The sequence below is a fragment of the Camelus ferus genome, chromosome 2 (assembly GCF_009834535.1).
Source record: "Camelus ferus isolate YT-003-E chromosome 2, BCGSAC_Cfer_1.0, whole genome shotgun sequence".
Taxonomy (NCBI): Eukaryota; Metazoa; Chordata; class Mammalia; order Artiodactyla; family Camelidae; genus Camelus; species Camelus ferus.
Window position 1 is genome coordinate 34,202,848 of NC_045697.1, and position 14,083 is coordinate 34,216,930.

A 14,083-nucleotide genomic window follows, 5' to 3' on the forward strand; every position below is an offset into this window, starting at 1 on the left:
TATTTAATAAATACGACCTCACATTTGTTAAAGTACCCCCAAGCCAGGTGGCTACAGGGGTAATGAATTGTTCATTCAGATTTGTTAGATTTTGCTGGTTCTCTCGGTTTAATAGCATCCAGAATTGACTGATAGAAACTTGTCGGTGGACCGTAAGGTGTTTTGCCTCTTTTGCTCCAGGCTTTGATGTGATTTGTTAACCCCTTGTTGTGTGTGTTTGGGTTGCAGAGCCGCCAATTTGTATTTCCTGTTTCTAGTTGTCCTGAACTGGGTGCCTCTGGTAGAAGCCTTCCAAAAGGAAATTACGATGCTGCCTCTGGTGGTTGTCCTTACAATTATTGCAATTAAAGATGGCTTGGAAGATTACCGAAAATACAAAATTGACAAACAGATCAACAATTTAGTGACTAAAGTTTACAGTAGGTAAGTGTAACAGGAGCTGTACTGGGGAATAACATGTATCATTTAGAAATATGCAGAATGCTACTTTTTTCCCCCTTAGGTGTGACTAGAACCCTTTTGGGGGTGGGGTGGTATTTTCAATTAATATTAATTGAAGTCCTACAGTGAATTCAATCCAGGCATTATAGGAAAACAAGTAATGGATATGCCATTGTCAACCCAGGAGCTGATAAAACCAAAGCTATAATTTAACCATAAATGGGATTGAAAGAATTAAACTTCAAACTCTAAGAAGGAAAACAAGCAGATAGTTTTAATCCTAGATGCTACAATTTGGGATTAAGAAGAGGATGGGGTATGGAAAATATGAATGGATATGAGAACAAGATGGGATATGAGAAAGAGAAGGCAAGTTTCCTGTTGAGGAAAAGAACTGTGAAAAATGGAGAAGAGTGCTCTTTTTTTGTGCACAGAAAGCTGGAGGCCTGTAAAACCCTTCCTGTTGCAAGAGCACCCGAGGGCATTCATAATAGGAGGTCTTTCCAGGAGCATATCTGCTCTGCTGGAGACTTGTATCCCAGTATTTATGGCATAGCAAGCCTGTGTAGCCAAGAAGAAAGCCCATTCAGGTGAATTTTCAACCATGCTGTGTGTATCCGACCACATTTACAGATGTTACAATGCTAGTGTCCAGAGGCAGGTATTTCCAACACTGTGATGTATTCCTTCAAGTCATGTGCACGTTGTTTGTGGGAAGCAGGGGATGGTTTGAAAAACTGGGATTGTAGTACATATCTTGTTTTTTTCTAATTCCTTTAGCCTAATATTACACCATAAACACTTCCCATGTCTTTATCCTTTAAGAAAGTATTTTTAATAGCTGCAATGCCTATAATATGACTAAGGTAATTTAAACATTTCCCATATTTATATAATTTTGAGAATGTATGCTTCAATGAGGATTCTTATACAAAAGTGGTAAAGATCTATTATTATTTCTGCATTATAATTAGAAATGGAATTACTTGATCAAAGAGGGGGAATCTATTTCAGTCCTTATTTGTGTGGCTTTTATGAAAATGAATTACAAAGTTTATAATGTTAATTCTCTGGAGTGCCCTTTCATGAAAAGTGTATCCGCTTCTTTAAAAAGTCATTATTGGAATAGATTCGTGGAATTCTTAATCTAATATGTTAACTGCTTTACAAAGAGTTTTTGGTGTCGCTTTTTTCCATTTGAGAGTTTGGAAGGTTTATGGAGTACTCTGGGGTTAGTGAGTATGTTCACTTGGCCTGAGGGGAGTAACCAAGTAAAGGGACAGTAATGAGAAATAAAAAGTTAGAGAGGGAGTTGGAGGCCTCCTGTGGAGGGACTTCATCACCAGGCTGCTGCTTAGACATTGAATGAAAGAGTTCTGCAGAGAAACAGAATGAATAGGAATAAGATTTATTATAAGGAATTGGCCCATGGGATTACAGGAGCCCAAGAAGTCCCACTGTCTTCCATCTGCAAGCCGGAGTCCCCGAAAGGCCAGAGAGCCAATGGTATAGATCCTGGTCCAGGTCTGAAGACCTGAGAACCAGGAGTGTTGAGGGCAGAAGATCAGTGTCCCAACTCAGTCAGTCAGATAGAGTGAATTCTTTCACCTTTCTGTTCTATCCACGCCCTCAGCAGATTGGATGATACCCACTGGGGAGGGCCACCTGCTTTACTCAGTTCAGCAATTCAAATGCTAATCTCTCCCAGAAACATACACAGACTTACCCAGATAGAATGTTGGACCAGATATCTGGGCATCCCGTGGCCCAGTGAAGATGGCTTATAAAATTAACTGTCGCGGGTGTTTTCCTTTAGTGGTCCAGAATCTATCTTCTGGGGAAATAAGTAACATGATAAAAGTTGTGCTTTAGGAATATCAGTCCACTCGGGTCGTGAGAATGGCTTCCATATAGATTTGCCTCTGCTACTCAGTCCAGGGCACTAGTGGGAGTAGATGCTAAGTACAGGAAGAGATTCATAGAAGAGCCACTGTGAAGAAGAACCCAATGGAATTTAGTGAACTTTGGTGATTTTTTTTTTTAAGCTTCGGAGGATAAAAGTACCACTGATAGAAATAGGAAGCATTAAATTCATCTCAGGTAGAAAGGACTGGAAATGATAACAAGACAGGCATCCTAGTGGAAATGCCCAATGGACCAGTAGGAACGTCTTATAGAATATCTGGAAGGAAGGAAAGGCTACAGAGAGAAATCTGAAAGTCGTCAGTCCATTTAGAGGTGATTTTGAAGTTAGGAGTTTGACTTAGTCCTCGAGGGAGAACATGTGAAGAGCTGAAAGATGAGCTTTGAGCACAAAGATAGCACCCATTTCAGCCTTTGGGAAGACTTCACAGGTCCCCTTGGACAGATGCTGTCGCCCTTCTGAGATCTCTGAGCATTTGGCATATTTCTTGGGTTCACCTCAGTGCTGTGAAACACACTCAAATTTATAAGGCATTAATTCTAAATTTTTCAGACTAGAGATTCTGTTCTATTCTACTTTCCAAGTCACAGTAAAAAGATACCTAGGTTTAAAAGTCTAGTTTTATAATACGCTAGTATATTCTGAATAAATGTTAGGCTCATTTGACTGACCAAGAGTTCAACCAGATGACATAAGTTTTTTGTGGTGGTTGTTTTGGGAGAAAAATAACTCAGAGTCTTGTCCTAATAGTAGAATTGTCTTCAATTTTATATGAACCAGTGATTAGGGAAGGCTTCTCTGAAGAAGTGGTGTTCAAGCTGAAAACTGTAGGATGAATGTTGTTCATTATTAGAATTCTTCAGTGGCTTTCCCCCCAATTTTTTAAAGACCTGTAAAGAAAACAAAATAACAATTTTTCCCCTTTATAACATGATTTGGAAATAAGGAAAAATTAGTTCTTTTTTCTTAAATAAGGAAATAAGGAAAAATTAGTTCTTTTTTCTTTTACTCATGTCTACTCTAAAGGGAATCAGAAAAATTGATGTATAGAAAAATGAAAAAATAGTAAAGCCCATGGCTTTTATTTTAAAGTCATGGAGCACTTTACTAAAACAGTGCTGTGAATTATTCGATGACATTTAAATGCTTATTATATGCCTGGGAAAGAAAGGTGAAATGTTGGTAACAGTCTCTGCCCTCAAAACATAGCTGTAGGGAATACTATTTCACAGTGATTATATGATGAACAAAATCCATATTTTGACCAATTTTAAGATAGCTAATGCCAGATTTAGTGAATGGAAAGAATACTTCTTATACATATTTTGAAGTACAGATTCTTGTACATAAATAATTGCTGATTTTCAGTGCCACTTTAGAGCTGATACTGTGTGTATTTGCTTTTCTAGGTTGCTCCAAAAAGTTCTAATCCTGATTTTCTCTGTAGTTGTGTAGCCTTGGGCAGATCACGTAAACTAGCTAAATTCCAGTTCCCTTCATTTGAATAAAACAGTATAGGACAGTATGCATAGTACCTAGCCCTTTCTAAGTGCCAAGTAAAGGGTAGCTATTGTGATTATTGTAGGTGAATAGTGACTATAAGCTAGAGTTTTTGTCGCATTATCAAGTCATTTAATCAATATTTGAGAATTCCTTAAAACATTGTATGATTTTATAAATATTAAAATTGCCTAATGGAAGACCTGCTATAATTTTTTTCCCCCTCAGGTGTCCTTTTATACATAATTTGGATCTATTTTAGACAATTTGCATATAAATTTATATGAGATGCAGTATTATTCTCAACTGTTTTGAGGTCTAGTCCAAGATACCACTTTATGATTGCATTTATTAATAGAATTGGGTAGCTCTTTATGTCTTTTTATTATATCCTATTTAATTGGCTTTTGTTTGGTGTTGTAGAAGAAATAATGCCTATATTCTACCCCCCCCCCCATTTGTTCTTGGAACAAATTTTAAAAGTACAAAGAAGTAAAGGTGGGCTATAAGACCATGCATTGCTGGTGTAAATGAGTTAACTTAAATTCCTATGAAATACAAAGAAATTACTTTAGAGGACAAATTATTTCTCAGAAAAATTAAGTTGAAAGTATGGGGCCATTAAATTTTGCAAGCTTTTGGAAAAAGCATATTAACATTTCTGTGCAGATAATTTAGTTCTTATTTGTAATAGGTAGTCTTTCACAAGGTGTTTAATTTTCTTTGGGAAACTCTCATTGGGAAATAGCAAATGTCACTATAGAAATTAAACATTTAAACCCTGTTATACCCCAATTAAATTAGAATGAACTACTATAGAAAACCTGACTTTCTTAAGATTGCCTTTAAAATGGCAGCCTTTTGTAAGGTTTTAAGGTTAGCTTCAAAGATAATAGAAGTGTGTTGAAAATAGAACTATTAATCATCCAACAAATCTAAGCGCCTACTATATTATAGGCACTGAGCGATTTAGAGATTTAAACAAACAAAAAAAAAATAGATAAAATGCCTGCGCTCCAGGAACTTGCATTGTTTTCTGATCTTTAAACATCACCATATGGTTGATTTTAGGAGTTTAAAAATACTAGCTGATATTTATATTTTAGGACCTTCCCATAAATCCATAGAATTTCGTGGTTCTTGAAATGAGACTAAATACCAGTGTCCTTCTAAGATATTAACCTAATTTATGTGTGACATTTTTCAGTGCAGTGGTTCTTGAGATTCACTTTCTAATACACTATTGAACCATGTTTTGTTTGGTGGTCATTGGTAAGTTACTTTAGCTGGGAGTAAAGACTAGTATTTGAGAGGTGGGCTCTGGAGCTACCTGCCTTGTTTCAAATCCCAGGACTGCTAGGAAGTACGGGACCTTGAGCCAGTGACTTAACCCGTCAAAGCCAGTGTTTTCTCATTTATAAAAGGTGCGGGAGTGGAGCATAGTACATTCATAGGACCAACTACATAACACTGATAGAAAAATTAAATGACTTAAATATAAAGCATCCAATAAATCTTAGCTGCTCTTGTGTCCAATGATTATCCATTATTTGCTTATTATAAATTATTTCTAGTATTTCATTGGAAAAATACTAAAGATCGTCAGAAAGAAAAATTCATAATTTCACCCTTTCTTGCTTTAGATTTGTTAAAGTAAGAAGTAGAAGTCCACATTTTCCACCTTTTATCCAGTGGAGTCACTGTCAATAACATGTATTCAACATGTATTCTTCCTAACTTTTCCCAATGCTTATGGAGCAGAACTGTGTGACATGGAACTTTTCAAGAAGCAGAAAGGATCTTGAAGTTTGCCTGAAGAGGGACTATGAGAGCTGTATCCTGACGCATGAGAGTCATACAGAAGCCCAAGTATCCAAGCAGATGCAAAAAAATTCTAGTTGTACTTTTAGGCTGTGTGAGAAGAAGGAAGTCCTTTTACTAGTTCTAATTTAATTCTCTACCAGGAAGGAAATATGGCCTCATTTTGAGTCTACCATGATGACAAATTTTCAAAGCTAGTTAAAACTGGCAGTGAGCATTGTCACTTAGCTTGTTGCTTTCACCCCGTGCCTGTGTCCTTATGCCTCTGCTCTCAGCATGAGTCCTCTCACCGAGATACTGTCCCACCTTCACCTTACTCACCTTGATCATCCTTCAGGACTCACCTCTTCCAGAGCTAAATGCCCCAGGCGTTTGCTCCCTTAGTGGCCGGTGCATACCTCTCTCTTATGAAGTAGCTGCTTGTGTCCCTCTTTGAGATTTTGACCATAACTTCTGTAGGGTGGTGACCATATCTTAATCACTTTTGTATTCTTAGCACCTAACATGGTAACTGGCATAAATTAATATCAGTATATGTTTCCTGCCCTGAACTAGCTAGCTGTTGAGGAAATTAGCTATTTTATTTTTAATCCTGGTTATGCACCCCAAGTGGGGAAAAGTGAAGTTAATTCAGTTATACAGTTGGCTTCGTTTGAATATTGTTCCAATGTAGATTATGGATATTTGTCCCTTAGATGAATTCTACTTCCTGTATTTGAAAGATAAAATCCTTAATCCTAATATTCAAGTCTGTCTTGTCTCCCTACTTTCACAAATTCTCAGCACAGCTTTCTTCATAGAAAAAGTAGAGGTCGTGGTAGCTCACAGTGAAAAAAAAAATGTGACAACGAATATATGTATGTTCATGTATAACTGAAAAATTGTGCTCTACACTGGAATTTGTAGAGGTCGTGGTAGCTCACAGTGAAAAAAAAATGTGACAACAAATATATGTATGTTCACGTATAACTGAAAAATTGTGCTCTACACTGGAATTTGACACAACATTGTAAAATGACTAGAACTCAATAAAAAAAATGTTAAATAAATAAAAATATATAGCTACCCATCTCAAAAAAGAAAAAAGAAAAAGTAGAGGTCATTAAGCATGAAGAGTGTATCTCGGTTCCTTCTTACACGTCTTCACCTCCTCTCTTCAGACGTTACAGGAAGCATTAACTTCCCTCCTTGTAGTAGTGATCCCTTCATCTGTATTCTTAGTTCCGTTCCTCTGTGCTTCTCCGCAGCCTCAACCAGCACCCCCCACTCTGTCCTCTCTCTTCTACTTGCCTTCTGCATGGCTTCTTCCCTGCATGTTATGTGCATGCTCAGCTCTTTCATCTTTCTATCCTTCAACTTTCCACTGCAGTGGCTACTCTCACCCTTTATTCCTTTCGTAGCTAAACTTCATGAAATATTTGACTTCTTTACCTTCCAATCATTCCCTGATTCACTGGAGGTCTCACTCCCTTCTTCACTCTCCCCATCTACAGTTTCACACTATCAGCTTGATAGCAGACATCCTAATAATGACATACCACAGGCATGACCTCTTTGTGGCTTTTTTTTTTTTTTTTTTTTTTTACAAATGACACCCTTTTTGAAATTTCCTTTTTTATTTTTGTGACAACACTTCCTGTTGGGTCTTCTTTTACTTCTCTGTCACCTTGAAGTCTCTTTCCTTATCTGATGTCATATCTCATATTTTTCCCTAGTGTCAGCTCCCCTCTACGTACCCAGGACTTCTAAATTTATATTTCTGCTCATGAACTTCAAGTCAGAATACTCAAATTGCTGGACCACTTCAATTTTATATCCTACTTCAAATAAAAACTTTCCAAACTAAATTTATTATCTTCCCTATGATGCAACCAGTTACTTCTAAAATCTGGGACATGGTGAAAGGCATCATTCATCATACAAGTTAGAAACCATAGTGCCATCCTTGATAACTTCTTTGCATGTAATAAGACATAAAACTTGATTATCTCTAGTACCCAAACATATCTTGATTTAACCTCCTTCCATCCATCCTTTGCTACTACTTTAATTCTAACCATCTTCATCCCTCCCTTGAATTATTTCAGTAACTTTCCACTAGTTTCTTGGCCATTCCTATCCCTAACTAGCCTGCCACCCAGCAGTCCATCCATTACTCTGTAGCGAGAGTTAGCAAGTACAAATAGAATCATATCCTTCTGTGAACCTTTAGTGATTTTTCCCTCGTCTATGGAATGAAATCACTGATCCTAGGTATGGCAGTAGGACTGAACCTTCAAAATACTGCCTCTGCCCACCTTTTTGATCTTACCTCTGTTACTTCCCTCCATGGAAGCGTGAACAAGTGTGTACAAACACTGGGGGAAAAAAGACTGATAAAACCATTGATTTGCCTTTCTCCATAAACTAACAAACTCACGTGTAATTAAGGATTTCCTTTAGTTGGATTCAACCAGATGCATTAGATATTTTGGGAGAATGTGTCCTGAAAATGTTCTTCTTAGGTAGCCCTTTAAGCTAAATATATCTTGAAATAACTAATGTTATTCTGTATAGGAGAAGTTATACAAATATGAGCTTAGAGTGTCATTTCTATTTAATATGATACATTTATTTTTAATATATAGGCCATATAGCTTGGACTATAACTATCTCCCAGGGTTCTTTTGACAATGAATTTGAATATTGAGCTTCAGAAATGTAGTAGAAAATAAATCCTTACTTTTAAAATAAGTACATTTTAATGACAAATAACTAATATTCGATGATACAAATTTCCTGATTTTACGCTAAGAAAAATGCTTTGTGGAGCCTAATTCATGCCATTGGTATGAAAGGGCATGAGAAATTTGGCAGAAACTTTAACGTGAAGCAAGGTGTTTAAGGCAAATCAACCTCAACTGATGTCTTTCCTTTAGAAAGAGTTGAATATATAGATGGAAAACTACACCTTTGAAAAGGGTTAAAGTTTGCCATTCTCCTTCCTGGGGATCAGCTGCAGCCAACTCAGGACTGTTTTAACTAACAGTATTTCTGTTAAATGATAATTAGAGGTGTTAATGTGGTGGTACAATTTTTAAAATGTTGTGTCTGGGTATTTTTTTTCAATTTTCTTTAATTTATCCATCCTGTCTGCCACATGGGAAGCTCTCTGAGAGCAGCTAATACGTCTTGTACACTTTTGGATCCTTGACACCTGACCAAGGACAGCATACAGGAATTGCTTCATACATGAACAAGCCTGCCCAATGTTCATTTTCATTTTATTCCAGGATTACTCAAATAGCATAATGGTTCAAAATCTCACAGGAAAAAATAACTGAAAAATATGTTTTGGCAGCCTAGTAACTCAATTTTCAGATGAAGCAAGTTGTGGCATCTAAGTTTTACCAATTCTCTGTCTTTCCCTTTTAGCATTTGATGGATTAAAATTCACCCTCATACTTTAAATTATATACTAAAATGTAAAAAAACACTATAACACAGGAACTATATTCAGTACCTTGTAATGGCCTATAATGAAAAATAATGTGAAAAGGAATATATAGATGTATGAATGAATCACTGTGCTATATACCGGAAATTAACACAATGTTGTAAATTGACTATATTTCAATTTAAAATTCTTAAAAAATATATGTATTTTGGGCTTAATATTCTTTTCAATCTTTTATTTTCAACTTCAGGAAAGAGAAAAAATATGTCGACAGATGCTGGAAAGATGTTACCGTTGGGGACTTTATTCGCCTTTCCTGTAACGAGGTCATTCCTGCAGATATAGTGTTACTCTTTTCCACTGATCCAGATGGGATCTGTCACATTGAGACTTCCGGTCTTGATGGAGAGAGCAATTTAAAACAGAGGCAGGTGGTTCGGGGATATGCAGAGCAGGTAAATAATGTGTTTTCCTCTGGTAACATTAACGTTTTCTTTTCAGAAGATGACTGAGCTCATTTTCACCTGCACAGAAAAAGAGATTTTTAAATTCATTTTTACCTTTACAAAATGCAATCCCAGAAGGCTTAATCCGGTTCCAAATATCAGTCGAGATGTGCTGTATTTTATAGGTAACAGATATAATGGCTTCAAGGTTCAAACATGTCAATCTGGCAATCATATTTTTGGAACTGAATTTAAGAAACCTAGCAAATTTTGCAATTTGGAAAATTTTAATTTTGCAATAGAAATGATCAACTTCTAATTTATTTTTCTTAATCTTGGATTTTTATATGTTACATTGTATTATCAATTGGTCATTGTTCATAAAATCTACAATGACTTACATACCAAAGCCTTTTAAGACTTGTGTAACTTCTCATTCCACAGAGCTTCTGACCCTTCCCCATAATGTGGTAAGGGAAACAAGAACTTTGAAGTTATATTAACACAAGTTTGAATGAATCCCAGCTCTGCCATTTAATTACTGTGTGACTTTGGGCAGGTCTCTTAAACATTTTATTCCTGTTTCTTTATCTTAAAATGGAAATGATGATATCTCCCCAATAGCATTGTTGCGAAGACTCAGGTGCAGTAGTATATATAAAAACGTCATGCATAGCATCTAAAAACAGGTTTTCCTCCCCTTTCTCTGGAAGCACCTGTGATGAGATATTTTAAAATGTAACTTTTTTTTTACTTGAACTGCTGTTAAGTCAGATTTCTTATATGTTATACACTAAAAATATTTTAGCGTACTAACATCCTTATCTTCGGTAAATTCCATCTTGTCACAGTAAGTCCATCTTTCTCCCTAGAGATTCTTTAGATCCTCTGTGATTATTACGCTTCTCAGCTTACTGTCATTGCCACATTTGTAAGCATTCTTGTACCTAAAACATTGGTAAAAATCTTATACAGCTTGGAATTCTGCTACATACCACTGAAGACCTGCTTTGAGGGTGATACCAGTTGATTAATCAGCAAACTTTGAGTTCAGTCAAGGCTGAGCTCTCCAGAATCTGATGACCTCCATTGTCATCTTGGTTCTTAGCACCTTCTTGTTTTGAGACCTTCAGCAAATTACTGATCCTTTACGTGTGGCTCTTTCTTCATCTGTTAATTGGGCCTGATTATAGTACCTACCTCATAAGGTTGTGAAGAAGAAAATAATTAAAGATATTTTAAGGGCATCATATAGATTCTAGTTCATCAGAAGAACTCAGTAAATATTGATTATTAGCAAATCAAATCATAGGATCATACAACTCACATTTTCCAAATGTTTGCTGATATACATACAAATATTCTGAGATATATCAATAGCATTTATCTTATTAGCCAAAATACCATATAAAAAAGGAAATGAGATAAGGTTGATGGGGCTTGTTCTTAGTGAGTCTGTGCCTAATAGAATCCATGCCTATTTTCTTTCTTTTTTTATTTTAGTTAAGTTAGGTTTTTTTGGAGGGGTGGGTAATTAGGTTTACTTAGTTGTTTTTTTTGTTTTGTTTTGTTTTGTTTTTGCTGGTGATACTGGGGATTGAAATCAGGACCTCGTGCCTGCCAGGCATGCACTGTGCCACCAAGCTTTACCCTCCCCTCTCCATGCCTATTTTATGTCAAGACACTTTGCATATTTAATCTTTGGTTTTGTGAAGCATTCTAAAATTACTCTTTGATCTATTAGAGAATTTTTTAAGATACTGCTATCTAGCATATTTTGATTTTTTTTAAATTTGCTGAGATCAAATGCATACATTATCAGAGTACTCATATATATGTACACTTAATCTCAGAAACTACCTATATGGTTTAAAGAATAACGACAAAAATATATTCAGCTTTTCAGTGGCTTCTGGATAAGAGTGTGCACTGTATGAGTAGAAAGAAGTTGTCTTCTGCAGGGAGAACTGCATGGATTCCAGTATATGATTCAGACATTCTTATCACCTGAAGATGTTTATTAATGTTCTAGGACCATTACGATCTCATATATTCATTAATAATTATGTCTGTACTTTCCTTCATTTGGGCAATTTGTGACATAAATTTTGTGACAAGAATGCCTTAGTGTTATTTTAAAAATTGGTGAAAGGATAAACACTTAAACCTCAAGATATAACCTTGAATTTTTGTTTTGTGATTTTTAAAAACTATATTTTCAGGACTCTGAAGTTGATCCTGAAAAATTCTCCAGCAGGATAGAATGTGAAAGTCCAAACAATGACCTCAACAGATTCCGAGGCTTCCTGTGAGTGATACATGACTAATTGTGGGTGTGAATGGAATTGTATGTTGATTATATTTAACTCCAAAAAAAACCAAAAAACCTTTTGTGTTGTGTACTTATACCCAAGTTAAATCAGTAAAGGCTAAGCCACCTATAAATTTGGCTTATTTTAATTATTTGATAAATATTTACCTTTGTATATATTTAAAACAACAACAAAGCCTTGTTCTTAAAATAATCCTAGAATTTCTTTCAGAAGTGTATGGATGTCTTATGTGAGCTCCAAAGTTAAGCCCAAGACATGTTAGTTATTTGGAAGGAAGTGTTTGGACAGGCCTGACAGCTTAAGTGACATGACAGGATGGTGTCCTTCTACCCCATTAGAATTAGAGTGGCAGGTGGACAGTTCACTTGGTAAGTTAGTCAATGATTTTGAAACACATCTAAGAAAAGTTATGGAAAGCCACAACGGTGTTCATTCTGGAGGCTTCCTGTGGCATCCACATCTCTTTCCAAGGGCAGCTAGAATTTAGGGTCTTACCTGACTTCAGGCTGGCTTCTGCCACTTAAGTGCTCTATTTTTTGAGCCAAGTTACTGACTCTTTTTGATCCTTCCTGATTTTTAAGAGGAGTCAATTAGACCTACTTCATAGTGGTGATCTTGTGAGAAAATGGTAGAGAAGAAAAAAGTTCCTAACTCATTTTTTGAGACCAGAATTATCCTGTTACCATTAACCTGATATCAAAAGAATATGAAGGGATTTAGGGGAAGATTAATATCCCTTATGAACACAGATGCAAAAAATTTACACAAAATTATAGCAAATCAAACTCAACAATACATAAAAGGATAATACATAATGACTCAGTGAGACCTATACCAAAAATGTAGGCTTGGCTTAGCATTAGAAGATCAAGCAATGTAATTTCCTGTATTCAAACTAAAAAAAGAAAAACCAGGTGACAATATCGTGGTCATAGAAAAAGCATTTGAAAGACTCTAACTTCCATTCTTGCAAACTGAAAAAATAAAAAAAGGAAATTTCTCAACCTGATGAAAAGTGTTTATTTAAAAAAAAACTCTACTTATTGTTGAAAGACTAAACACTTTTCCCCTCAGATCAGGAACAAGACCTGGATATTGTCTCTCACCACTTTTATTCAAGACTCTCCTGGAGGTTCTGACTAATGTAGTCAAGAAAGAAAAGGAAGTAAAATCATCAAATAATAAAGAAGTAAAACTGTCTTTTATTCATATATGGTATGATGGTCTTTGTAGAAAACCTGATGAAATCTACAAAAAACTACTAGAATTAATAAATGAGGTTAGCAATTTTGTAGGAAATAAGATCAGTGTACAAAAATTAATTATATTTCTGTATATTAGCAATGAACAGATATTGAAATTTTTTTAAAAAATCAATTTATAGTAGCATCAGAAAAAATGAAATATTTAAGAATAAATCTGACAAAAGATGTGAAAGACCTGAACGCTGAAAACCACTGAACACTGTTGAGAGAAACCGAAGAGCTAACTAAATGGAGAGACATACGTTGTACATACATTGAAAGACTCAGTATTGTTAGGATGTCAGTTTTTCCTCATCTTGATCTATAGATTCAGTGTAATCCCAGCTGAAATCCCAGCAAGGATAATTTTTGAAGAAATTGACAGGTTTATTGTAAAAATTTATGTGGAGATGCACGGAACTCATCTAACTAAAACTACTGTGAAAAAGAAGAACATATGTGGAGGGCTAACACCGCCTGGCTTCACTTTGGCACAAAGGTAGACCAGCAGGTCACTGGAAAAGATTCTAGACTCCAGAAACCGACCCAGACACTTAGGGACTACTGGCTTTTGACAAGATGCAAAGGCAGTTTAGTGGAGAAGTGTTAAGTCGTTTTAACAATTGATGCTGCAGTAATTAGACATCCATACTCAAAAAACAAACAAACAAACAAACAAACCCTCAATCCAGACCTCTCACCACTTAAAATAATTAACTAAAAATGGATCCTGTACTTAAATGTAAGCCTGAAATTATAAAACTTAGAAGAAAGCATAGGGGAGATCTTTGGTATCTTGGATTAAGAGAAGATTTCTTAGATATAACACCAAAAGCACAATCCATAGAAGAACAAAAATAAGTAAATAAAAGAGCTTCATCAAAATTAGAAATTTATTCTCTTCAAATGACATTACTAAGTGAATGAAAATGAGTCAC

At 35.6% G+C, this 14,083-nt stretch overlaps 1 protein-coding gene across 3 annotated transcripts in view; it reads left to right on the plus strand.

Moving 5' to 3' along the window:
* Positions 1–14,083, plus strand: part of ATP10D (ATPase phospholipid transporting 10D (putative)) — a 94,031-nt gene that overhangs the window by 26,503 nt on the left and 53,445 nt on the right. For all 3 annotated transcript variants that reach the window (XM_032496944.1, XM_032496938.1, XM_032496935.1), the window contains exons 3-5: positions 229–423; positions 9,373–9,577; positions 11,791–11,876. In XM_032496944.1, coding sequence (XP_032352835.1) covers positions 229–423; positions 9,373–9,577; positions 11,791–11,876 — 486 coding nt within the window. The remainder of the gene's footprint in view (positions 1–228; positions 424–9,372; positions 9,578–11,790; positions 11,877–14,083) is intronic.